Raw genomic sequence first — 27,690 nt, 5'->3', positions numbered from 1 at the left:
TTGCAGATGACACCAAGCAGAGAGCTGCAGTTGGCATACAGTTGAAAGGGATGCTATCCAGAGGGACCTGGACAGGCTTGGGAGCTGCGCCCATGCCAACCTCATGAAGTTCAACAATGCCAAGCACAAAGTCCTGCATCTGGACTGGGGCAATCCCAAGCACATATACAGGCTGGGCGGAGAATGCCTGGAGAGCAGCCCTGAGGAAAAGTATTTGGGAGTGTGAATTAGAAGATTCAACATGAGCCAGCAGCAAGTACTTGCAGCCCAGAAGGCCAACCATATCCTGAGCTGCATCAAGAGAAGTGTGACCAGCAGGTTGAGGGAGGTGAATCTGCGCCTCTACTCAGCTCTTGTGTGACCCCACCAGGAGTACAGCGTCCAGTTCTGGTGTCCTCAGCACAAGAAGAACATGGAGTTGTTGGCGCAGGTCCAGAGGAGGGCCACAAAGATGATCAGAGAGCTGGAGTACCTCCCCTAGGAGGACATGCTGAGAGAGCTGGGGCTCTTCAGCCTGGAGAAGAGAAGGCTCCAAGGAGACCTTACAGCAGCTTTCCAGTACCTGATGGGGCCTACAGGAAAGCTGGGGAGGGACTTTTTATAAGGGCACGTAGCAACAGGATGAGGGGAAATGATTTTAAACTGGTAGATTTAGGGTAGGTATTAGGAAGAAATTCTTTACGTTGAGCGTGGTGAGACACTGGAACAGTCTGCACAGCAAGGCTGTGGATGTCCCCTCCCTGGAAGCATACAAGGCCAGGCTGGATGGGGCTTGGAGCAACCTGGTCTAGAAGGAGGCGTCTCTGCCTTTAGTGGGAGGCGGTGGAAATAGATGATCTTAAAGGTCCCTTCCAACTCAAACCATTCTATGATTCTATATACAATTACCAAGTTTTCAGATAATGAATTGAGTAACCATAAGTACCTACTTGGTCAATACCCCCATTTTGAATGATAAACGATTTCATGGCAAGAAATCCAATTCTCTCAGAGGGCTGAAGAAAACAGAGTAAAAAAATTCGGGATCAGGGAATTTTGAAACTCACCTCTTTTCTTTGAGCATTTTAATTTCAGTACAAACCACTCATGATTTAAGCAAATTACCATCTCAGCATTTTTTGCTATTCTGAATGTTATTGCTGGCCAAAAAATAGTGCTGCTTCAACAGGCAAGCTCAAGAAACAAGCTCATACAAAAACTAGGAAAGATTCAATGTCATAATTTCTGAAATACCACAGAAATAGACAGTTTCTCCCTTCCAGATTCTAATTCAGTAAACCATCAAAACAAGTCGTCTATGTTCTAGTGTGAAAAAGAATTCCCATAATGTTTCAGATATGGGGAGTTTTGTAACACTAAGCAACATATGCAAAAAACTTTCCCCCTTGTGACTCTTAAGAGTTTGAGAGAGATTGTAGAGGAAGGATGGGGAAAAAAAAAATTAAAAAAACAAGTATCAACTTTTTAACAAGAAACAAACATCAAAGATTCAGCAGGAGACCCAATAGGTATTTTTACTACAAATGGTTTGGCATTGCATGTTTGCTGAATGGATGGCAAGTTCCTGTCAGATGCCATATATAAAGATTAAGTGTTAACTGCCCCCCAGTGTTCCAAACTGAGGCATTAGCCTCTACCAAACTGTAGAAGGAACCTTCTTAGAAAACTTAAAACTTAAAAATGTCCAAATGCAAACAAAGTAGGTCATCAAATTACTGGGCAGATCAATGGGACAAATGGAATCATGTTCAGAAATGGTTATGCATTTACTGTTCTTTGTCCATGTGAACCTTACTTCTTTAGAAAGCTCCAAAGTAGGAGACAGATCATCTGAACTAACTGCGATACTGAAGCGATGAAAACACTCCAAATCCCAAAATCTTTCATTAAAAGGAACTACAGAATTTGCCAATCTTTACCTACGAGGTATTACAATCTCATGCCAGCAGTGACCTCTACAGCCACTTATGCTCCCTCTCCACAAACATACCTAGAATAGTTTCTGAATATCAACACACAGTCCATAATATTTCTTTGCTAAGCCCATCATCAGTTTATTTTAAAGAAAATTCAGAAGTGAAGGCTTATAGTGAATTTAAAACAAAAACAAACAAAAAAAAGCCTGAGCCAAGTAAGCTGACGTAATAAAAAACTATGTGGTACAGCAATCCTGGCTTCTCTTGGCAGAAGTTAAATTAAATTAACAATTAATAATTAAATATAATGTTCAGGTAGACAGGTATGAACCACTTTGCACTGAAGAAGGCTTTTCCAGAAACTTATTCAAATAATTTCCAAAATTAACTACGAGATATTTGGATGGTAAGAAAATGGAAAAAAAAAAAAACAAACCAGCAGTAGATGAGAAAAAAATGGAGCAGATCCTCACTACTTCTAGGAGGTTCTCATAATGGAAAATAAGGAGAAAGCTCCAACAGATTACACATTTATTTCACCTTTAAAATTGCTCAAGAAGTAGAGTGTATAAAAAGCATTACTTCCTGGAAAAAATAAAATATTTCCCTGTAAACTGAGTCTGGAAAAGAAGCTTTCAGAGGTAGCTTAGAGCTCTGCAGATGTACTTCTGTACTTCACAATGACTGTGAAACATTTGAGAGAGAGACTGCATCTCACTAGCATTAAAGTTAACAGTCTAAACGGACCAGGACTGGCTCAGGCATTCCTGTGATGAATTAATACATACGCAACAATTCAGAAGACACATGAAAACTCAGCTTACATTCCCCAGAAGACATGCAACACGAGGCTGCGCAGGCAAGAGCAGATAAGTAGGTTTTCTGAGAACAACACAAGCTTTCTCCAAGTCAGAAGCTGTACTGGCCACAGAACAGAAGAGACTTAAAAACATTCTTTATAATTAGAAAAATTCCAAATGCAGTTCTTACCAGTGGAAGCAGAGAACTTCGCACTTCTTTTGTGAGAAAGCAGAGAACCACTGTACTGCAAGTACAGTAAAGTAGCTAGCCACTACAGTCAGCTCTTTCCCAGCTGCTCTAAGCAGAACACAATAATCCTACGTGTTGGACTGCAGCAGAACAGCTGACAGTGTATGAGACCACAGCATGTGCTCCTGTGACTTCAAGGTCCTCAAGACACTGAGCTGATGATCTCACAATGTGCAGGCAGGGAAGAACTGTATCAAAACCAACCAATCTGAGTATAAAATAGTGTAAACTGAGCTTCTGTCAAAGACAAACTCTTGCTTATAATCCCACCAACCTGAAAGGGCATTCTATGTGTTGTTTGCTAATTAGAAGTTACTCTAAGTTGGAATCAAGCAAAAGGAATTTAATCACACCCACTGCCAAGAGCTAGAGAACATGCAAATGCTGCATCTATTGAAATCCTAGGTTTGCTGAGTAGGCTTTGAGTTAAAAGTATTCGCATTAAAGTAAATGCAGAAAAGAATGTGTAGCAAGGCCTCTGCTACAGAGAAATCACGTTACTTGCATGCCTTACATGTCAGAGAAGGAGGATAAAAATTCAACAGAAACTGTCACTACAGAATCCTTGTGAGTGACAATGACATATTATGACTGAGGAAATCATTTCACGGAATGTTATGGTCACTCTCTTGAACCTTGGAATTAAGTTGTGTGGCAAAGATGACACAGCACCATAATCAGCTGATCTCACATAGTACAGTGCACATCTACGCTTGGAGACATGCTGCAGTACATCATCATGCTTTGCACTGCAGACCATTGAACATGAAGAGGCATCTCAGCAGCCTCAGAATAAGGAACAGGGCAATTACATCAGCACAGAGATGGCTGCTAACAAATCCTGACTTTCAGGCAGAAGAACCAACCTAGTGCTTGATTTTCTGTCTCTGCTTTGCATTACATAAACCTTTGTGAGAATACATTAATAGTGATAACGAAGTCATTCCATTACACTTCTTGGGTGACTGCATTGGGATACACGTTGTAACTAAGTGTTAGATGATAGTTAGAAAGCCACAGAAAGGCAACGTAGTACATATTTCAAAGACTGCCTGGAATCCTCACAAGAGAATCTGAAGAAAACACGCTATCTCTATTGCCAATTTCAACAGGACAGCACAAAAGACAGGCACCAAAGACCCTGGCTAAGTCAGATGCCTTGAAAAAGATACTTCACATCATGAAACAGACATGTTTAAATTTGCAAACATGACCACAGGCACCAGCACAAAGACAGAATGCTGCCTGAAAGAAAATGTTCTGATAACGCCGCTTGTTGGGAAGAAATGTTTTCCAACAGGATTTGTGCTAACGCAGCTGAAGGAGACTGCCCTGGGACCTGCACAGTTTGTTCAGTGAGTGAGAAGCCCACTGCTGAGCTCCAGTTCTATCCTTCAAACACAATCAAGAATACAAGTGCACAGTCCAGGGTACATCAACTGTACCCCTTGTCAAGAAGTCACCAACACAGAAATACAGAACAAAGCAATCGCTTCACAATTAACACGAGAAATAATTAGTAAATGGGGAGGAAAAAAAGAGTATGTCCTTTAGAGGCACTGCACCAGTAGAACCTGCCTTACACTGGCCAGAGCTATTCCCGGAGCTCCTGCCAGATGCTCCCATACTGACAGTGACTGTAAAAGGAACACAGCTGGAATGATTTCAGCATCAGCAAACAACCAATGGGCAGCAGTCCTTCACAGACTGATCTCAACTGATAGAGCTGGGGAACCATGAGGCTGCTTTAAGGCTGCTCAGAGGCATTACGTGCTGAGGATGAAACCACAATTTTTCTCACCGAGTTAACTGCATATAAAAGACTTGTTTTCAAAAGGTTAATACAACTGTGATTTAATGAGTCCTCATCTAATCACTTCTAAATGAGGGGGGGAATGTAGAGCTGTTTTCCCTACAAACTTTTAAATTTACTTATCTGAACTTTTATAAAACTGAAATGATTTGCTATGAATAAATAAGCTGTATGGGGAAGTTAACTTGAGGACACAGAACTGTATGCTAATCATGATCAATCTCTCTTGCTTCAGTTTACATATTTATGTATGAAAAAAAGTTTCTTTAGTCCTAATCTTGCAAACATATATATTACATTACTCTAAAGACTAAATTAAGCATATGAGAAAAGTACAATTAGAAGTCTTGGACTCATAGTTCCTTTCCTACCTATTCTTTTTCCGCATAGACAAATTTCTACAGCTTGAATTTTACATACTTCAGTATTATGGTCAGAAAATTAAAAAAAAAAAAAAAAAAAAAAAAAAAGGTTCCTACAGAAATGTTGTACAGCACAATAAGCAGAAACAAACCCAAACCAAAGGGAAAACGTTTTGCATTCGAGTTGCTGGTAAACTTGGAAACTTAACACCTGTGTGCAACAGTCACATAGCACTGCTCTGCTGTAACAGAACCACAGTTATTTCTTAGGGATGATCCAAGAGCCACTGTACTAGAACACAAATTGTAGTGTTTTGCTAAACAGGCATACTAACCAGACTGACACTTCATGTACTGTAGCCCAGCAGTGCTCCAAGTACCTGCACCACACCTGTGTGCAGGCAGCAACAGCCCCAGCCCATTTCAGAACACCAGGCCAAGAACATGTAATGAATATACAGCCAATGGGCAGACAGGTAGCATTTATCACATGAGGCCAGGTGCCTTTTCTCCCACTCTGTTCCTCCCTTTATATAAAGGAGAAAAAAAAAAAAAATAAAAATCACATTTTGGGACTTTAGGTATATGATGATGAAAAAGCAAGAATAAAAACTGTGATCAGTCATGAGAAGTGTAGCTATTATTTTGAAGACCATTTCAAATCAGGGTGCAAATAGCAAGTCTTCCAGAATGACCCTCTGCCACAGGTTTCAAAACAGATCACCTCATGCTAGTCAAAGAAGAGCACAGTTTGTAATAGAACAGCCACTTAATATTTTCCTAAATCTTGGAATTATCTTTTTAAAAAACTTCTCTAGGATTTCTACTTTTGAGGGTCAGAAAAAGTCAACTTCCCCCAAAAATGAGTGAAAAGAAGTAAATCAGCAACAGCAGCCAGCACTGGGTACAGCCAGTACACGTAACAAATGTGTTTAGACCTTTCTGCTGCATGACCAAAGGCTTACAAACAAAGCCCTTATCCTGCACAATGCTGAGCTGGTGGGGGTTCTTTTGCTGGCATGTTGGGGTTTTGGTTGGTTTGGTTTGTTTGCTTTCTTCAAAAGGAAGAAAAATCCGCAGGCAAAAACAGATGAACCTGTTATATTCAGAAACAGCTATGCCTACAAATAGCGTATAAATCACAGAACACTGATTCTAATACTGCACAAATAAAGATCAATGAAATACTGTTTCACACAATGTATCCCAAGGCAATGCAGTGAGAAGCAGTTGCTTCCAACAGACTTCGCCATCGTAATGCAGTATTTGCTATATCACAAACCAGTCTGAGAACAGGTATCTGCAAATATACTTTAAATTGGCATTTAAACTATAATCAGAAGTTGATTTATCATCAGGAAACACTGAGTGCAAGGCACTCTGACTAAAAGTCAGTCTAATCTGAAGTCAAAAAGCTGTCTCAGAATTTTCACATTGTCCCCAACAGCATTTCTGTGGGCTTGCCAGAGATAAAGATTGCCCAATGATGTAATGAGTTTTGTAGTTTATTTGTTTCTTACTCCTAAACAAGAAAAAAAAAACATCAATAAAATGCAAATGATGAAAGCCTACACATTTAAATGCAGAACATTTAAGTTTCTATCACATTCTATTCTTTAAATCCAAACCAATTTCTATTTCCTCAAGGAAAAGAGCAAAACCATTAAGAATTAAGGACTGCCTAAGAACATTCAAATCTTAAGCTCTTCAGCTCATTTCCAGAAGTAGCAGGTATCCACACATGCAACTGGCTTGAATGAGAAATATGCTACAAATGCCAACGATAATGTACTACAGTAGAGGTTTTTTCAGTTTTTACAACATTTAGAATGGGCATATTTATAAGGTGTTACAGAGTGCTTATACATATAACACGTGTGTAACAGTAGCTGGCTGTACAAATAACCACAGCAGCCCTGGAGGCTCAAGGAATCCCTGTGCAATTCTTCATAAACAAGATTCCAAAACAGTCAAGCAAAACACACCTGCTTATGCATTTTCTGAATATTTTTATATTCAAGCCGATGAATCAGAACAAAAAATGCAAACATTCCAGTAAAAATGGATCACAATGTGTTACAGTTTTATTTTCATCTGTAATTTCTGTGTAGAAAACCTAAGTCTTGAAAAACCTAGTATCAAGAATCTAAACAATGTGTCGTTCAGCAGTATTAGATCTGTGTACACAAAACCATATCCAAGAGAAACCACTCTACTTGGGCAAGCCACGGAATTAGTAGTGATCACGAAAACAAAAGTAAAATAAACAAATATGAATTTAAAAAAGCAAAACCCAAAAGCAAGCAAGCAAGCAACCAACCAACCAAAAACAAACCACCACACATCTCAAACCCTTAACACCACCTGAGGTCCTATCCAGATATCAAACAACCTCACCATGCAGAACTGGGTAACACTGGAGGAAAAGCCATCAAGTGACAGAAGGCATAGAAGTCACCAGCGTAATCAAGGAGAGGATCACATACCTTGCATTAGCAAGAGAACAAAAGGGAACACCCTGTTTAAACTCAAAACTGAATCCTGAAGACCTAGTCAATGAACACTGCCATATTATTTTGAAATACTTGTCAACATAAGCAGAAGCAAGCACTAGCTTGTAACTATGGCATTCAAATAGCTGGGGTTGCTTAGTAAGGTTAGCAATGATTGTTGCTTTTGTTTAAAAAGGAAAAAAAACAAAACCCTCAAATCTTTCTGTATGTTCCTGATAGAAGCCCAGTTTGGGAGTTCATACATCCATTTCTCTGCTACAGTTGATGACACAAAAACACTACAAAGGAAGCATGGAAGAAAGCTTCCAAATGCATTTAAAATTGCCAAAAATGCCATCAACATCTTGAGATCAAAAGATCCTAATATCTACCTTAACTTCAATTCACAACATTTCTAATAAGGATGATTACAAGGTATCTTTAAGTTTAGTATTTCCTAAATAGTTTGTCTCCTTCAGCATGCACACATTCCCAGTACGAGAACGGATTCCAATCACAGAGCATCACCGAATGGTTTGAGTTGGAAGGGACCTCAAGGATCATCAAGTTCCAACTCCCTGCCACATCTGCCACTTCATTCTGTTTCGGGCCCATACATTCCCTTTGAACAGTTCAAAACAGACCTCGCTGCTGTGTTTTTGGAAAGAAGCGCTGGCTAATCATGCCCCGCAGAGACTTCTACAAGTAAAGAGAAATCATCAGAATAAACTTGTTACTGAAAGCATTTTCTCCCCTGAAAACTCTGCCATCTTTCTCAAGAATCAAAGGAATCACATGAGGGGAAAAAAAATTCCTGTGATGCTGAGAACCAATTCTTCCCCAGGAACAGATCACAATTAGAGGAGTTCAGCATCTCTCAATATTTTACTCTTAAATATCTGAAAGATATTTCTGTACTTGAATTACTGCACTCTTCCCTACCTGTAAGCACTGCTGGTTATTTGTATTTCTTTTGTTTGTCTTCATGTTGTACACATCAGCAAAATTGGATTGAAACTGCTTAAACGTAGTTTTACTGTTCAGAATACAATCTTTTGTTTCTGAGTGGCTTAAGCCAATTTTTTTTAAATGCAGCCACACACAAAAAATAAAATAAAATACAGTAGAGCAAGCACACGTGATATAAATTTCCTCAATTCTTCATGTAAAAGAAAAACATTTGCAGTTTTTAAAGACTAAGCCATTCAAGAAAGGAATTAGGTAGCAGTATTTCATAATGTATCCATCCAGTCATTACTACAGAGAATCATCACAAAACCAGACACTAGACCTCAACGATTAGAGAACAGTTACTTGAAAATGAAGTGAACAAGTACAATAACGGCATGTGAAAAGCAGGGAGGCAGGAAAGAAACTTCCAAGTTGCTCAGTCTCTAGATGCTGTTCAGAAGACATCCTGTACAGTTGGCACACATCCTGGTTACCCTGTCAGCATGTGCCATTCTTCTCTCTTTGGCTCGTTAGGTTCATATACTCAACTTGGAAAAGAACAGGGACTTTCCTTGAAGCTCAATCAACTCCTAAGTATCCAGTTAAGGTATCAAGATGAAATCGAATGATTGAGATTTTCATAATAAAGTTAATAATGTTTCTTGTAATGCTTGATGAAAAGTAATTTTGGCACTTCAGTCATTTTTAAATTATCACAATAGAGACTTTACAGTTATGACTATGCTCCAAATCAGACTAGAAATAAACAAGTCTTCATTTTTCTCCACGGTCACAGGACTATCTTCAAAGCTTCTCAAATTCTGGTGGAGTGTCACTGGCTTCTTTTTTTCTGTCCTACTCCTCTATTTCAATGGGCTGTGAAACTTCATTTTGTCTATCTTCTAAAATACAGCCATTCGTGTCTGACCAAGACCTAAGTAAGCTCACTGCTAAGGTGTGTTCTTAAAATATATTACAGTGGTTTTCTTTTTGTTATTATTTTTAATTATTATTACAAATCATGAGGTTGTTCCTGGTGATTTCCACCATTGTGGGTGGAACTTTTGCGCAAAAAATGCTTTTGCACATCAAGTTTTTTGTTCTGTGTGATGGAAGCATGCACAGTGATAGCTGCTAAGAGTTCTGAAATTGGCAGTATCCAACTCCTGCCCTTTTCTTGATGGATTTGTGAAAAAAGGAAGACAAAGAAAAAAAAATTCTGAAGCACTTCAGTTGCAATATGTGAAGCATTATCAAAGAAACAGCAACAAAAAATGAATTATCAAGGCAAGGCAAAAAAAGCAATGCTTTCTTCCTTCTGTTTTTTCACATTAATCACAAACACCTTATCCAAGTCCATGATAACAGTACTCTCGCTCCCTCTTGAAAATGCCAGAACTTCTCTGAATTTTATATTAAAAAAAATCCTCTATTAAAAATATTCTGATGTACACCAAAAGATGCAGAGAAATTTATAAAAAGGAGATGAAATTAGGAGCAAAGCATATGCTCACACAATATCCTGAGTTGGAAGGAATCCATAAGGATCACTGCTCTTGAAACAAAGAAAATCTTTAGCAAGAATGGCACGTGGGAATGGCAGTACAGTTGCCTGTGCTACATGGCCTCACTTTTCTTCCTCTGCCCTTTCTGAATTACAGCCATGCATCACAACTCACTGTTCAACAACTCTTTTGCACAGCTGTCATTGGGATTCAGCATTAACACTCCTTTAAGAGATGAACAATATTCGTGCAATAAAGTATTTTAGATACTTGGATATTAAAAAAGTATTTTTATTGTTTACTGAAAATAGCATGAGATGAAATTCTTAAGAGGAAGTGACAGGGAGTCTACAGGCTACTGCGCAGCAGCCCAATTTCACATACAGCTTACAAAACTCACCTAAGTTTATTAATCTTCCAATATTAAATAAATCTTACAACCAGGACTACCAGAAGTTCTAAGTTCATGAAACGTGACAGTGCTAATAATTCTAATGGAGACTGCAGTAATACTAAAATGTTAATGCAATTCCTGATAAAGAAAACCAACATCAACCTGAATTTGATCCCAGTGCAGTACATACCCCCCTTCCACCCACACACTGAAAGACAACCACCTCCCACCCCGAGCCATCCCCAAGTATAATACACAAAACATAACTGATACAAAACTCACTTTCACTGGACAACATCTAAAATATGTAAATACCTGTTCCTGCAGGTCGTAGTCATAGCTATCATGCAGCAGAAGACTGAGGACATACCGAGTATAAATCATGGCATCAATGCCACACTTCTCTAGCTCTTGTCCCAGCCAGGTCTGCACTGGACCCAAAGCATGTAGCAGAGACATTTCAGAAACAGATACAGGGCCTGGATAAGAGCTTGAGGAGCTTTCTGATGGCAAACCATCCACAACAACTGTACAGATAGGGCGCATGAATCTAGGTGGTTGGCATCCTTATAACGTGAAGCATTTTCTGTAGTTGATATCCCGTCGATATCTGGAGGTGATTTTCACTCCAGTAAATAGGAGAGAGGCTTGACTTCTAGGACAATCATTTATATTTCCTGGCAGTTAGCCGTCTAGAGACGAACATCACTCTTCAGGCATGACCAGTGAATAAACTAAATCCTAATAGCAAACACATATGTAGATGTGTTTTTCTACCTTAATTTCACATTGAGGCCAGATGCAAGTCCCCAGCAGGACCTATAAAGAGGAAAAAAGGATAAGTTGTGATATTATGTATCCACACACAAACAACATCAAACAGTGCAAAATAAACAATGTAGAAAGCAGTCATTTACATACTGCTTACTTCACCTGTACAGCACACCAGTTCTGTGTCGCTGCAAAGAGTAACAGGTATTATTCCAAACTTAAAGGTGACTTAGAGAAAAATCACTTTTTCATGAAGGAAGAGACATTCTTTCAAACAGTTCACAACCAACCCTTCCTTGAAATGTACAGCAGACCTAAGTTTAATAAAAGGTTGAGATTTTATTTACTATCAGCCAAAGAGAGACCTTTTGATCAAAAAATTTACATTCACTCACATCAAGACTAATTGCATATTTTGCATCATTAGAAGACAACATAATCCTACTGTTTTGCTGTGACTTCCATCTACAAGCAGAAAAAACTGTCCTGTTTATAAAACACTGAATTTACAAATCAATCTGGCCAGCAGTTTCACCAGACATATAAAATACTTCCTATATTCTATTGCTGAATGGTTGCTATTGCCAGGTTTGGTTGTTCTTGTTGGTGGTTTTTTGTTTTAATTTCACTTTTTGCTTTGCCTCAGATCAATGCAGCATTTTATCATCTAAAATCTGTCCACAAAAAAACCTGAGCAGAACATCATCCACTCACATAGGAATCAACATTTAACCTTCTTCACACAGATGACTACACCAGTCTTAACTTAGTGAGCTTACACTCTAAACCATATCCTAAAATAGATAAATCATCCTAAGACTTAGAACACCTGCAATGCCAAACCAATCATGCATAAGTAAGCTGCAGAACAAGCAAGCCCCAAGTATGCAGTTCTTATGTCCTCTAATCCAGAGCAAGTCAGGTCCAAAAAAGGCCATTTGGACCAGCCTGCCAATCAGCCAAACAGCAATCTGGTATCTGTGCAAGTTTTCTCCTCTCCAGCTCGACAGCAGAAAACAAAGCTCAAATCCAAGCAAGAAATATACCCTCACTGAAGGGAAGCACCAAAGAAAGCACCTAGCAATATCTACTGCTTCACTCCAACCCTTCTGCAAGGTGCAGGGGACAGACTCACTCAAACAGCCATTCCTTACTGTAGCTCTGAGCAATGCTGTGTGGGCAGTGCATGTTTTGTGGCCAAACAAAATGAACAGTGCCTTTGCTGTTGACATATGTCTATATGACTTAAGACGACAGCTTTAGGAGCTTTCTTTGCATTACTGTTCAGATACAGCTGTATACTCAAGAATTTTAATCAATTGCAACATCATCAGGAAAAGAACCCAAAGATGATAATCTGAGTTGACAAAGCCCTACCTTACAGTTAAAGCTGCCTTACTGCCTTACTCCAATGGCAGTCTTCACATGAGCAGGCAAATAACAGACCAGTATTCAAGCTCTGTCAGTAGCATGTTTGTATTGCTTGGCCTCTCGTATGATAGCAGAAGGAAAAGTACATAGAAACACTTTGCAAAGGTTGTTTCATCATGAAATTACATAAAGTTACATACTGTGACTGATGTATTCTGAATGAAAAGTCACAAGTCCAAACTCTTCAGCAGTTCATATCTTCCTAACTGCTGAAAAACTAAATTTCACTTATACATTTTTTTTTTGTTAAAGTCCGGAGTTAAGAAACAAGACAAAGTGTCAATGATGCTCCAAGACTTTTAGTCAAACTTTATTACCATATTTAAGTTCCCCTTTTTAATGTTATTTCACTATATCTTTAAAATATATAAATGACAAAAAACGAGAAAAGTCTTTGAGAGTTCTCATTTTACAACAGCCTCCAGTACTCTGCCTTACCAGAAGCACTAAGCATGTACTTCCATTATGCTTGAGAACAAAATCCCATACAAACAGAAATATTTTCCTATCCCAGCACTACGTAGAGGTTTTACACACCAAATTTACACAAGTCATTCAAAGAAAAGACACTCTGCAAGATGCGAAGCCCAACTTGTATGATAACAGTCTTTGACAAATCAACTCTTCCTATTATCTTTTTCACACTGTCTTGTTAAAAAAAAAAACCCTGTCCTCGCTATAGTAACAGCCAATCTTAACAAGGAGACTACTATGTAGCTTTAGTAATTAGAGCAAGGCTAGTTACTTAACTACCAAGCTGGAAAGAACTCTCCATTTCCAGCCATAAAACATGGTAGACAGACAGTCCTTATGAGAATTTCCAAATAAGAAATCACATCTCTCTCTCAATAGCTTGTGAAATCTCTATTCATCACAAATGACAAAGTCAAAAACATGAGATGAAATTCCTACAAGCCAATTTCTGCTTGCTCCACACCCAAGTACACTTTCTAGTAACCTTCAGATTTTGTACTACTAATCAATGACCTTTCCGAAGCACTACAGCCAAATTACAAAGTGTCCTATAAAGGAAAGAGGATACAACAGTAGGTAAATAAACACAGGGACTCTACCACTGAGCTATCTGAGAACAGATTCTTCTCAAAATCGCTGGACATCCTTTTCACCCAAAACAGTGAAAGACAACAACCGAGTACAAGTATGCTCAAATGTAGTTACAGGAAAGCAGTTTTAAGTATTCTATGGTGAAAAATAGGAAGGAAGCCCAATGGTCTGGAAACTGAAGCTGGAAAACTTCATGTCAGTTCCCTATGTCACTGTTGCTGCATGACAAACCTTTTCTGAAGACTAAACAACCATAGTCTTCCCTGTAAGACTAATGGAATACAGCTATGGTCACAACTAATTCATAGTAATAATTCTGTGTGTCTTGGACCACACAAATGCCTTTTTGTGACATTGTGAGTACAAGCTTACAGAGTACAGGCATGCCAAGAGGACAGTAAAAGGAAGGTATAATTAAATCACTCCTCATTTAAACTGATACAAACCTACCCAGAAAGCACCAGTATGTGTAAGTGCTCTTACCAGACTTCCAGCAGAGAGAGCAAACCAACCACATCCTTCATTACTGTCCTTGTAGGTAAACTAAAGCACAACGGACTGCTCCTTGTACACTATCAAAAGGTAACTCAAAAAGCAATCAAGCTATCTGCAGGCTTAAATCCACAACATAGGAGTCTACACTCTAAAGGAACAAAAATTAGAGAATCTATATATTGAAGGAAATAGGAAACTAATAATTATTTCTTTGCATGATCTGCAAATAAAGATTCCCAAGCCACCAAGTTGTTCTTTACACACTACTGTATGCCTACTGCAGAGAAGCACGTTCCTCAATAAAGCTACAGGTCACCTCTTTCATTCCTTCCATTCCCAGAAGGGACAACCACCACATCTGTGCCTCCAATGCACCATTCTGCCCTACACTTTACACTCACAACTGCAACAAACACACTGTCACACAGCAGTTGTCTTTAGAGCTGTTTCATACGTTTCCACTGATATTCTGTAAAATACGCCAGTATATTGCATAGTTTACAATTAAAAGCTCTCATTTGCTAAAGGTGTGGGCCTTTCTGCTACAAACTTCGACGACTTAAGACAATTTCTCAATGCATGAAGAAGCAACCACAGCATTCTTACTGCTTATAAATGTGGATATAGAAATCCACACGTTATTAACCAGGACACCTTTTAGAAGTAGCACTTTTCTGCAGGGTAGTTTTATTAAAAACAAACAAGCAATCTTTCCTCTCCACGACAACTGCATGTAGCAAAAGCCAGTGAATCCTATTTACTACAAGTCAGAAGTGAAAATGTTACTGTGTGGTCAACAACATAAAAGTACGTATTCACATGAGTATCTTTCAGTCCCCTCCAGAAAACTACGGATCAAAAGCACAGCCACAGATGGCAATAAAAGTTCAAAATTTCTCATATGCATTATGGAAAAATCAGCAATTTTACCACTATTTGTTTTGCTTCTTTCAGAGAAAAGCCTCAACAAATCCTGAATACGCAAACCAATGGGCCACACACTGGGGAGGGCACTGTCACAGCCCTGAAACAAAGCCTATTTAGACTGCAGCGAACAATGGCATCTGTGTCCTTAATAAATTTCACATGGCACTTAAAAGACATGTGAATTCAGAAGAAGTTGTTTTTTAATCACATTCCTTGACGACCAAAGAAATTTGGCTCTATAATTCTCAGAGCAGGAACAATCTTTTCATGTGTTGGTGATGTTTGGTGGTGTTGTACAACAAACAGCAGAGCAGAGATTTGACTCATGACTAAGGCACTGAATGCAGCAAAACAAAAAATACTGATAAAGTCTGCGTTGTAAACAAACCTCTGCCTCCATTCCATTTCAGTCCATTCCTGCCACAGAGCTCCAGAAGTGCTGCTGCATTACAGCAAACACAGATTAAAGCATCTGTCAGGAATCAAAGCAAGGAGCACTTTAAGGAAGAAGCATACAAGCAGCTCTGTGAATTGACTTCCTGATAGACACCGGTTTTCTCTTTTTAAGAAGTTTTATCAGATGTGCAAGGGCAGTACAAGCTTGCTTCAATGGATAGACATTTTACAGTTGTCTAATGTCTACCCAGGCTGCCGTTATGCTCTGGTTCTACAGTAACTCAGGCAAGTGGGAACCCACCTGGGACAGAACGCAGCGTGGGGGTGTCACTGCAGGATGCTTCTCTTGAAAAATCTGCTTGTTTATTTTCATAATGCTTATCCAAAGGACTGAAGCTGCTAATCCTGCATCAAAGCTTAATGGAATTACTCAAAGAATTCAAGAGCTACCCTGTAAGCCTCATTTTCTTCACTCAGAGGGCGGTGACACATTGGAACAGGTTGCCCAAGGAGGTTGTGGATGCCCCATCCCTGGAGGCATTCAAGGCCAGGCTGGATGTGGCTCTGGGCAGCTGGTCTGGTGGTTGCCAACCCTGCACATAGCAGGGGGGTTGAAACTAGATGATCATTGTGGTCTTTTTCAACCCAGGCCATTCTATGATTCTTCCTTCTTACCAAATAAAAAAAGCATGGATGCAATCAAAACAGCACAGGGAAAGTCATCAGCACAGTTCTGTAGGACCCACATCATTTAACAAACGTATAAGGGATCTGGAAGGTGGGATACATGACACAGTGCTGAAGCTAATGAATTACAGCAAGCCAGCAGGGACAGCGAACAGAGTAAGTGAAAAATGCAGGAGATGCTTATGAAACACAGTGACTGAGCAATGAAAAGGCAAACAAAATTCAGTGTAGAGAAACTGGAAATGATGCAGGGCAGGAATAGTAATTTTGTGCTATTAATACTAAGTTCCTCATATAAAACAATGAGTTCTAAGCTGATTCCAGGATGTAGTTCTTAAGCAGTATATTAGGAATTTCATGAAACTGCAAGTTTAAACCCTGCAGCAGTCAAAAGACAGAACCACAGTACAAAACCAAAGTCATCTGTTTCACTGCACACATATACAGTGCTATAAAGGTATAATGGATATACCTTTAACTGATGTAATCTGTGATTTGAGCTGCTCCTTACAGGGATTCCAAGGCAGGAACCACCCAAACTGATGGAGGATGAACATCCAGTGTGGCAGTGCAGGTGCAGCAGTGCCCTGACATGAGCTGCCTTCAGTGCCCCAAAACCCATGCAGCACACTGCCGTCCTGCCCTGAGCAACTGCCACACACAGGCAGAAGCCAAGCCAGGAGCTACATGAACTCCACTGACACCTCATGGACATTGTACAAGGGCAACTCACAGACAAAGGGAAAATCTGTGTATAAATGGAAAGGCTGGAAGAGGGGTGGTGATTAATGAGAGCATGTTGGGTAGTGTGAGCAGAGCTTGGAGAGAAGACTGCATTGGTATGGGCTGGATAGAATTAATTTTCTTCAGAGCAGAATGTATCCTGCTGTGCTTTGGCTTTGCAACCAAACCAGCTTTGATAATCCAGGAATGCCCAAGCTATCGCTAAGCAGTGCTCACTCCACATCAAGGCCTGCTCCTTCTCAGGCTGCCGTGCCAGCAAGGAGAACAGAACTACAAAAAAGCTGGAAGGGGACACAGCCAGGGCAGTTGGCCACAAGTGGCTGCAGGGATGTCTTATACCATATGCTGTTCCCAGTTGGGGGAAAGACGGCAGAGAGAAGCACATTTTCAGTGAGAAGTTGCAAATTCTTTATTTTGCTTCGCTTTCACACGCAGCTTTCGCTTTACCATTCTGATCCTCTTCCCCACCCTGCTGGGGGAAAGCGAGCGAGCGGCTGCGTGCTGTTAGCTGCCCGCTGGTGTTATCTGCAACAGCTGCACAGAACTTTGCTCCTGTAATATCAAAGCAGACGTGCCTCTCCATGGATAGGATTGCTCAATGCACTGTTGTTTGGTTTTGTGTTGTTTTTGGTTAACATGAGCTACATACAAAGCTTTATAAAATGGGGATCAGGAATTCCTTGTCAAAAGATATTGAAAGCACAGAACATATATATATATATGCATATTCAGATGCGCTTCAAAAGCAATTGAACAGGAGAGATCCTTTGAAAATTTCCAACAAGGCAAAACACATCAGGCTAAGAAGATCCCCTAGGCAGAAAACGGTGAGGGGCTCGGGGCAATTTGGGAGAAGGATCACATGTACTTTCCCTGTTCCTCTGTAACAGCTCACTTACAGATGCTGATGCAGACGAGTACTGGATTTGACAAAGCCTTTGTCTGAAGCAGTACAGTTGTTCTCATAAAACATTCATGTTCACCATAATACAAGAACAACACTCAGGAAAAAAAGTAGCTGGAGGAGTTCAATTAGCTGATCAGCTCACAGAGCTGCGCTTTATTAACATACATGGACTTTGTTACAGGATGTCAGAACACCAATCCTGCCAAAGAGCAAAGCAAAAAGTGAGCTCTGGGGAGCAATTACTAATGGGCTGCAGAAACAGCAGGCGATGCACCTGCACCAGGTTCAGCTGCATAACCAAGATCCCAGTGTTCTCACTCACCAGAATATTCTTTGCTTCCTCAAAATAAATGTGTAACATAAGATGAAAAACCTACAGTAAGTCTGAAAAAAGCAAGAGAGAAAAGCATGACCTAGCAGCAAAACCTGCAAGCACTGTGAAGAACAGTCACAGCACACTGTGTCCACCACACATCAAAACTCCATCACTTTACAGAGGTACAAGAAGGTCTGAAAGTGGCTTCACAAGAAGGCTCTTTTGGAAGTGTTCCTATTATGTACAGCAGACTTGCAAGAAGTGTCTCTAGATGGTGGACAGATAGGAAGTGGTTCTTTATGTAATAGGACTTTCAGGAGCTCTATCAGCTGATAAGTTTTGCAAAACCTGTTTCAACAGTTATCTTAATTATTTAGTGAGCAAATTTGATCTTCAAGACGGGAGTATTTTATAGCATCGCTCAGGAAACTGTTTCAGGAAAATCAAGATTCAACACCAAAAGACATTCAAAAAATCCCAAAGCAGGCACTTCATTTTGTGGCACATAGCCACTATTCTCATTTCCACAAACTTAGGGGAGTCCAGAGCAATTCAGACAAAACTCACACACTCAACAAATAAAACAATTTCTGAAGCACGCTTTGGTTGTGTGGTACCAGACAAGTGTAGGTACCACAACCCTGTAAGCTGCCCAAACTCTCCTATCTCCAACACTTCAGTACTCCTCACAACTTCTGAAAACACCTTCACACAGAGATCAGATTTAACAAACCAGAAGATATTTATAGATGGTCTGAACCTACATAATTGAAAACACCGCTTCACTGATTTCAAACGCCCAGCTGTCATTAACAACAGAAACACCTGCACTGATCCAGAAAGAATTTGTCCAAGCAGGGTTATCCATCTACCAGTCCAATCCTAATGATTCTATTCACAACAACGATGGAGGTACACCGTGACAATGCCCCTCTTTCCCCCATTTAATTTATTACTGTCCAGGACTGAATTTGGCACTAAATATAAAGCTTGCTTAAAGCTGGTGCTTGAACTCATTGGTACTTGTTTAAACAAGACTACAAGATTTTTTAAATCCTAACTGGAAAAAAAAAAGAAAAATGTACACTCATCACCTAACTCGGAAATCAGAATTTTTAATAAGCTTTGAAATACAACTTGGTGTCTAATGGCAAGGAATTCAACTGCTTTCTACATTAAAAGTGAACTTAAGAATCAGTCTGTTCTAAATAGAAGAAAAGTCACTTTTGGTGACTTTTTTTTTTTTGATGGGTCAGTCTTCAACAAACACAAATAAGCCATCAACTTTTGTTGCCACAGTCTCCACAACAGGTGTAGGAGAGGAAATGACACTGCAACTCAGCACACTTGGCTTTAAAACAAGCAGATCAGAGCCACAGCAGCAGACAACAAATTCCAGTTGCTGTAGGTTGCGATGGCACAGGGGAAAGCGCTGCACTGCTACTAAGGTGGAACGCTGCGGATCAGCCAACTGTGGCAAATCCAAGAAAAACTGAGTGCTAATTCAGAAGAAGGTATATATGCAATGCCTCCAAAAAGCAGACAGTGCCTCAAGTCATACTTCACAGTAACTCCCCAGACATTGCAACAATTTTGGTATCACACCACCATCAGGTTTCAGACTGTTCTATTTCATTTCTTTCTGCCAATGAAGATGTCAGTATGATTTAAGTGTTTCAATCTGAAGTTGCAGATCCCATCAGCATACCAGAGCAAAATCAGCGATGAACATCTCGCCCTCTCACACCCATTACACAAATGGAACACTTGGATGAATCACTACAGGGCTGAGAGGAGCTGCGAGAACCCTCTGCCTGTAACCTCGAAGAGGAGACCTCATCCATCGTTTTTATTCAGTCCCATGAGATTTTTTTTACAGAAACAATTTATCAGGAGCTGTATCTTTTCCTACATACACATACAAAAGCAACAGATGGCATGCCATTGATTACCATCAATCACCATTCTTCAGCAACTCTTTCTTAGGAAAAGAAAATAGAAAACGTTACTACAAACCAAATATAGCAAAGATCACAAAGAACACACATGCCCTAAGCTCACTGGGACATTTATCTTCAGGACCTGTGGCATATGACATCTTCAAGCTACTTGCATCCCAATAGATTTACTAATTTTTCTCTCACCTAAAACACAGACAGGGCTTTACAATGCAGACAAGGAGGACACTGTCAAATAATGGAAACATCGGACAGAGGACCTACTGTTGGATCACTCTGCTTCCTCACCTCCTGATGCCTTGTATCTGTCCAACTCCTGGAGCAGCTTGAGCTCTCTGTTACAACAGCTCCTTGTCAGAGCTCAACCCACAGAATGACAGATTGTAAGGGTTGAAAGAAACCTCTGGAGATCATCTAGTCCAATCCCCCTGACAAGCAGGGTCCCTCAGTACAGGGAAAGCATCCGGGTGGGTTCTGAAAATCTCTAGAGAAGGAAACTCCACACATTCTGTGGGCAGCTCGTTGCCCCCCTCAAGGAGCGGGGTAATGGCTCCCAGGCCTAAGCACCAAGCCCTGACACAGCCTTACCTGCAGTGTCACAGCCTCAGCACCAACACTTCCTGCAGCATGGGCAGCCAAAGGGATCACCAGGATAAAACACTGACTTGCCCTTCCCAACAGTCAGAGCACCACTGCATTAAGCAGCCCACAGTTCATTCATTGCACATTCATGCAACTGTACAGCGTTTAATTCAACTAATACAGAATTTATTCTTGGGCACACTTTGCATCTTTCAGCTCGGGAGTGGAAAGGAGAATTAATTCTGTATTCCAGACATGCAATAATTACTGTCCATTTAAAGGTAAAGGCATTTCCCAGCTATTTATACTTTTAAAGTTAATCATTTGGCTATATATAAATTCCTTCACAGTAAATGGCCACACTATACATTCTATTTCATTAACATGTAAGTGGCTCTTCCCTGAATGCTTTGTATTGAAGTTTTCTGTATTTGGCTGAGGTTTTCTATAGTGGGTCTGTGACTCAACTATTGAGGATAGTAACTCAAAAGTTACTATCCTTTTGAAAAGCTTAAAAATAGCCCAATGAAAGGCTTAAAAGACAAAAAAGCTTAAATGACCACACAGCCTTTTCAGTATCTCTCTGTTAAAAGAAAATTATTATTGAAAATAAAAGCGTACAAACTAAGTAGGTAGGACAGGTTAACATCACTTTTAAAAACCAAATATTTGCTACTTCAAATGACAGCTGGAAATTTAATTTACTAAAATGCCAAGTGTTTAACTATCACTGCAGAAGAACTGTCACAAAAAGAGCAGATCGGCACTATGCCACTTCTCTTCCTGGAAGTTATGGGACTGTCAGCCAAGTTATCTCCTTCACAACTCAAGAACCAAGTTACTGAAAACTGGAACTCTGAGGTTTCTCTCCAGCTGATAAGACACGCTGTTCAAAGAAGCTGGTAAAAAGAAACAGAACTACATAAATATGAAAAGATAATAAACTAATAGCTAGACTTACAGAACAACTCCTGTGTGACCCCACCCAACTCAACGTGACTCCAGTAAAGCAGTTATGAAAACTCTGACCAAACAAAACCCAGAGCTCCTACAGGGAGCTTCACTTTGCTGAACTACATGACAGTGAACTTCTAACCCAGAAGGCAGAGGCAGGAAAATAGGAAGTCACTGAGTAGCAGCCTTTAGCTAATTAGTAACAGTTGCCAGCTCAAAATCTTCAAGCAGCTGTAGTAAAATACCATGAAAAAGCACAAATCATTCCTTCAGCTTCCTAAGCAAAGCTATCAGTCAGACAAGTTGCTGGAAGCCTGCCCCGTTCCTGCCAACATCCTCCAGCTCCCCCAGCTCGACGCACGGCGCGAGCCTTGTGCTCCCACTCAGCCGGAGTCCTCACATTTGTTTCAAGTTTGTAATAACTCACTAAGGTGTCACAAGGATTTAGTGAGAATTAATTACTCACTCGGTAGCAGCAACACGCATTACCTATTTTTTCATTAGTGATGCTTCAAGCAGCCTTTTCCCTTTAGGCTAACAAAACTATTTTCTTAAAAAGCATATATGACACATCCAAAAAAAATGCCTTTAATCACTCTGTATGTTTTGGTATGTTTCGCCACTTTGCCGTTAAAGATTATCTCAATCCAAATCTTGGCTGAGCAAACATTACCTGGAATAACCTTGCAACGGGTATCTTACAGCTGAGCTCTGCTGTTCTGATGCTAAAACGACACAGTTTTATGAAAGCGTGCTTTATTTCCCCTGCTTTCAGCGAGCCCCTGAGCTCTCACTCTTATCTCCAGACTTCCTTTAACAGGACAAAATCTTTCCTGCAACGTAACTACAGTTCTCTTTGGAACTGTTCCGCAACCAAGCTCGCTCCTCTAACCAGATCTCAAAAACCACCACCAAAACAGCCCACACGCAGTTTCATAATATACGAACAGCGTAACCACTGCTCCTTTCCATACAGCATGTGAAACACAGGCACAACCAAACGGAACGCCGTGCTTCCATCCACGCCGTGACGCAGCTGACAGAGCAGCGCAGGTCTCTTCAGTCTCACCCACGTTCAGCTGCTGGACCACCTTCCTTCCTTTCACATAAAACAACATTCACAGCTTATCCCTGTTACAATTTATAAGGTGTCTGTGAGTAAGGAGGGGATTTTTTCTTTAGACTACAAATTTTTACCTGCGATCCTTTCAAGAATAAGGCCCCAAAAGTTACAGACATGAGCAAAGTTGGCATTGACTGCAGACTTGAAACTTCCTCCTCACGACAACACATCACTAAAATGAGCAATGTAATCATTTCCAAATTACACTGAAAATTATATTTATTACAGTGAGTCTGCATACAGACTATGCTTACACATCCTAGGACCTAGTTAACCTACCACATATAATATCACAACAGTAAAATGAATTTAAATTCATTTAAATTCAGTGGGGGGAAAAAAAAAAGGAAATTTAAAAAAATGAATTCAAATTTTAAATTTCCACACTACTGAGTGAGAAGTAAAACTCCTGGAAGGACAGATAGATGCCAAAGCAGTCATGCAGCAGCTCAGTTAGGAGCAGAATCCATGCAGAAGAACACTTCTGTGATTAAATCCAGATAACTGCACAGCAAATTATAAAGAAAATAGATTAAAAACTACAATTTTGTAACTTACAATACAGCTAGAGAAGGAGCTTTTAGTGAGAGCATTGTGAGAGGGGAACCTTTTCAGTGAATGCTACTGAATGTTGAAAACAGCCCACTGATAAAACACATCCCATCACTCAGCATCCAAACGTGCCCAACCAGCTGCTGGGAAACTACAAGAGCCTCTCCAGTACAGAAGAGGTCACTGCTGGTATAGATCTCTCCCTACTGAACACTCAACAAGTCTCACAGTTACCTGGTATTTCTGCCTAACAAGAGGTTGGGTAAATGATCACCAAATTAGAAAACACGCTTTTCCTTCACAGTAGCCAATTTTCTTTTTAACTATATACTTAAATGCAACTGAACACTCAAACATTCATTTGAATATCTTTATTTTGCATCATGAAATTACTGAGAAAACAGCTTGGAAAAACAACCACAAGACAAACAATGCAAAGACAACTCATTTCTATACCGATATTCAAACGACCAATGAGCCTGGCACTGCTCTTGAGCTGAACTGTACCATTCCAGTCTCTGTCCCACAGTCCCAATAAAAAGAGCATATGAAAGAGCTCCCAGGATCCCATTAGTGTTTCAAGCTCCACCAGCAGTGCAGATGACCAGAACAGTCCCTGCTACCTCTCAGCCTATAGGAGTTCTAATTGTTGCTGTCCTCATCACACTCTGCTTCACCATATGTTATTACTCATCACCTTACATTAGTAAGTTATTACCTACAGCTATTAGCCATTAGTTGTTATTACTATTGCATAATTTTAGGGGCTTCACCTTAGCATTCCATCAGACAAGTATGAAAGATGTGCTACCAATGTATGTCTGAAGGAAAAAAAGCAAAATAAAAGAGCAGTGAGCTACAAAGGAATAAACGGGAACGGGGGTCTTTTTCCTCACACCATCTACAGAAAGCCCTGGAATTATATATATATTTGAATATATATCATTTAGATTTAGAGGCGACATTTAACATATACCACCTTCAATACCCATCATTATGTGTTTTCGTATGCTTCTTTAAGCAGGGTCTGAAGTAGTAGATGATTTTGCTCAGTTTGAACTAAATAGCCAGGAATCCTATCGGGGCTCTGCAATACTATTCCTAAAAATCAGTAAAATTTCACAGAAGATTCACCAGCGCCCATTACAGAAGCAATCTCTTGGCTTCCTTCCCTGCCCCCATCCACCTAGAAACAAGGTGCTCAGGAAGGGCAAATAGGGAAGCTGACACTAAATTATAAGCAGTATCCAGATCCCACTCTGTCCCTCTTCCTGCTAGGATGCACAGCAAAGGAAAATGCTGACATCATTTTACTCTTATGGAATTTCTCTTATTCGGAAGAGCAGTGAATAGCAAAAAGAGGAAAAGCAGTGGGGAGTGCACGCTAAGGAATCAGCATATTACGGTAACAGATGTTCAAGGCCTCCTATCTTTCCTCTGGGGTCCCATATCAATCTGCTCTCCCCTTCCTTCTGATTCACCTGCCGATGAGCAGAAGGGCTGCAGGGTCGCATAACTAATGCCAATCTGCACAACCTGCGGTCTGGAACAATCATTACCTCCAACGGTGCACAAAAGAGACAAACTGAGATTAAGTTCCATTGCTGTCAGCACGGGAACACCTGCTACACAGGAGACAGCGTGGCAGGGACAGCAACTGCTAAGGTTTTCCATTGAGAGGTCAAAGCAGGATTTCCCCTAAAATTCTTGGAACATGAAGGACATTACAAATGTACAAGGTACTGCTTGTCTTCATTCATGTTACCTATTTCCTCTATTACATCTCTATGCCAGAGACTGGGGATTTTGATACATACACAGCACACTTTATTAACTGCAAGGGAAGGGTTGTACACGACCATTTTAGCATATCCATACTGACAAGGAGCAGCAGATGGAGGATTAGCACAAAATAAAATCTGTAGAGTTACACGTCAAGTAACAATCAAGTTACATGTCATTTACTTTTATAAAGAATATTTTTGTCTTCAACAGTACAAACATTAGAAAAAGGCCATTTAGACGGGCAGGGAGCACAAACAGTGTGCACTGTTTGGGCTCGGGTGCTGCGGTGAAATAGTCTGCTTCATGCAATTACCAACTGCGAGCTCAGAGGGTAATTTTGACACGACTTTTGACAGCCAGGACACCCAATCTGAGCTGCAATTTCCTCTTCATCACAGCGACACTGAAGTCGTTCGTGTGAAAGAAGGACACGAAGCACAGCACTTCCAAGGGCCGGCAGGAAAACCTGCCGCACGCACCGCAGCGTCCTCAGCTCCGGTCCTATCAGCTACAACCCGACATACGGAGAGCACTGGAACATCGGAACGCCTTCTCTTCAGAGGACAAACCGCACCGTCCGCACCCTTCAGATGAGCGCCGGATACCGCAACGAGCGATTAAAACAAAGACAAACCGGCGGAGCGCGCCGCGCTCCCACTTCTCTCAAAGTTTCGGCCGCCGGCCGCGCTCAGCCACGCTTCGGGCAGCGCGACCCGCGAGAAGCCGGCTCCGCTCCGGCGGGCGCGGGGCTCGGCCGCGCCGCTTCTGCATCCAGCCGTAACCTTCGGCAAACCTTGGCCCCCGCCCCGCCCGCCGTCCGCCAGCGGCTGCGGCCCTGCCGGGCCCGCCCCGCGCGGCCATAGGACGCGGCTGCCGTCACTCTGCCGTCAGCCGAGCCCCGCCCCCCGCCGGCGGCAGCCCGAGCCTTTCTGTCCGCCTTTTGCCTTCGATAGGCCCCTAAAGGACAATGCTGCCGGAGAGGAAGGAAAGAGGAGGAAAAAAAAAAAAAAAAAAAAAAGAAGCGGGCCCGAGTCCCGCCGGCCGCCTCCCGCCTTAACCCCGCTCCGCTGCCCGCACCGCCCCGAGCCGCAGCGCTCAGCCCCGCTGCGCTGCCCGGCGCCGGCGGCGCGCGGCCGAAAGGTCACGGCGGGGCCCGCGCTGCGCCGTCACGGCCGCCCGAGCTCCGGCTCCCCCGCCCGCGAGCTGCACCGCCCGCCCTCCGCCTCTCTCCCTCCGGACGCGCCCGGCCCGCGGCGCGGCTCCCCCCCGCCTCTCACCCGGCGCCGGGACCCCGCGGGTCGGAGCGGAGCGCCGCGGGCGGGGCCGGGCCGGCCGCCAGCCAGCCGCTCGCACCGGGGCGCCCCGGCCGGGCCCCCGGCCCCGCCTCCAGGCTCTGCCCGCCGCCGGCGCTCGCTGTCACCCCCCGGCCGGCCCCTCTCCTCCCTCCCGCCGCTTCCACTCCGCGCTCCCCCCCCGCCCGGCCCGGGGAAGCCGTCCTCCCGCCGCCCGGCCCCGCGGCTCCTCCTCTCCCCGTGCCGCCGGCGCGGGGAGGGAGCGAGGGAGGCCTTCCCGGCCCGGCCCGGCCCTCGGCGCGGCGGCGGGAACGGAGGCCCCGGCCCCGTCCTCCCGCCGCCCCGGCGCCGCCCCTCCCGTCGCTCTACCCGGGCTTTACCTGCCGTGGCGGCGCGGCGCGGGGCCCCGGGGCCTCTGGCAGCCGGAGGAGGCGGCGGACTCCGTCCCGCTGCGGCCGTCCCCGAGTGAGGCGGGCGGGACGGAGCCGGGACCTGCCCCGGGAGGCGTTACGTAAACCGGCGGCGGCGGCGGCTCCCAGCGCCACGGGGAGGGAGGGGAAAAGGGAGAGAAGGGGGGGGGAGGGAGGCGGCCGTTCCGTCACCCGGCAACAGGACTCAGCGCCTCGGCGGACCGCGCCGCAGGCCCCGCCCCGTATCCTTCCGCCCAGAGGGCGGCCCGGATCCCGCCGCCCGAGCGCGGGGCTGAGAGGAGCGGCGGGCGGGACGCGAGGGGAGCGGGTGGCCCGTACGGCCGCATGGCGGGCGGGCGGGCGGGGCGGGAGGAGGGAAGCGTCTCTTTGGCCCGGCTGTGCGCTGCGGCCCCGCCCGCCGGAGGAGAGCGGGGCGCCTGAAGAGAAAAGGGGCGGGAAGAGCACGGGGATGGAATGCGGAGGAGAAGAAAGTGGGGATAACGATGAGAGCGTCGCCGCGTGCGGGTCCACAGCAAAGCTCGGCGGCTCCGAGGGCGCGGTGTGCAAACAGAGCGGGTTCGGGAGCCCATGTGAAAAGAAAGGCTGCCACCGAGAGCCACTGTCAGGAGCTGCGAAACTTTCGTCCTCGTGGATGAAGTGTTGAGTTTGTCAGAGCTGTGTACGCACCGAGGGGTAATGAAGGAACAGCAGTTGTAGCGTGGCGGATGGATGAAAATAGGCCGCGGTGAGACTGAAAATATGACGAAGGCGGCACGCCGCAGTGCTAATTAAGCGTCTTAATTGGGAAAATA

At 42.7% G+C, this 27,690-nt stretch overlaps 1 protein-coding gene across 7 annotated transcripts in view; it reads right to left on the bottom strand.

Annotated features, from left to right (window-relative positions):
* Positions 1–27,048, bottom strand: part of KIAA0232 (KIAA0232 ortholog) — a 65,410-nt gene extending 38,362 nt beyond the window's left edge. For 3 of the 7 annotated variants that reach the window (XR_014883227.1, XM_085223514.1, XM_085223519.1), the window contains exons 1-2: positions 26,849–27,048; positions 10,799–11,302 (exon numbers count right to left, since the gene is read on the bottom strand). Coding sequence is in view for 6 of the 7 variants with exons in the window: in XM_085223514.1 (XP_085079640.1) it covers positions 10,799–11,029 (231 nt within the window). In the remaining variant the exon portion in view is untranslated. Of the gene's footprint in view, positions 1–10,798; positions 11,303–26,453; positions 26,472–26,848 lie in introns of those variants that run through there. The other 4 variants (XM_085223517.1, XM_085223518.1, XM_085223516.1 and 1 more) reach the window with 2 other exon arrangements.
* Between the last annotated feature and the right edge of the window lie 642 nt (positions 27,049–27,690).

Source organism: Meleagris gallopavo, chromosome 4 (genome assembly GCF_905368555.1).
Source record: "Meleagris gallopavo chromosome 4, MGAL_WU_HG_1.1, whole genome shotgun sequence".
Lineage (NCBI taxonomy): Eukaryota > Metazoa > Chordata > Aves > Galliformes > Phasianidae > Meleagris > Meleagris gallopavo.
This window is presented reverse-complemented; position numbering and strand designations above follow the sequence as displayed.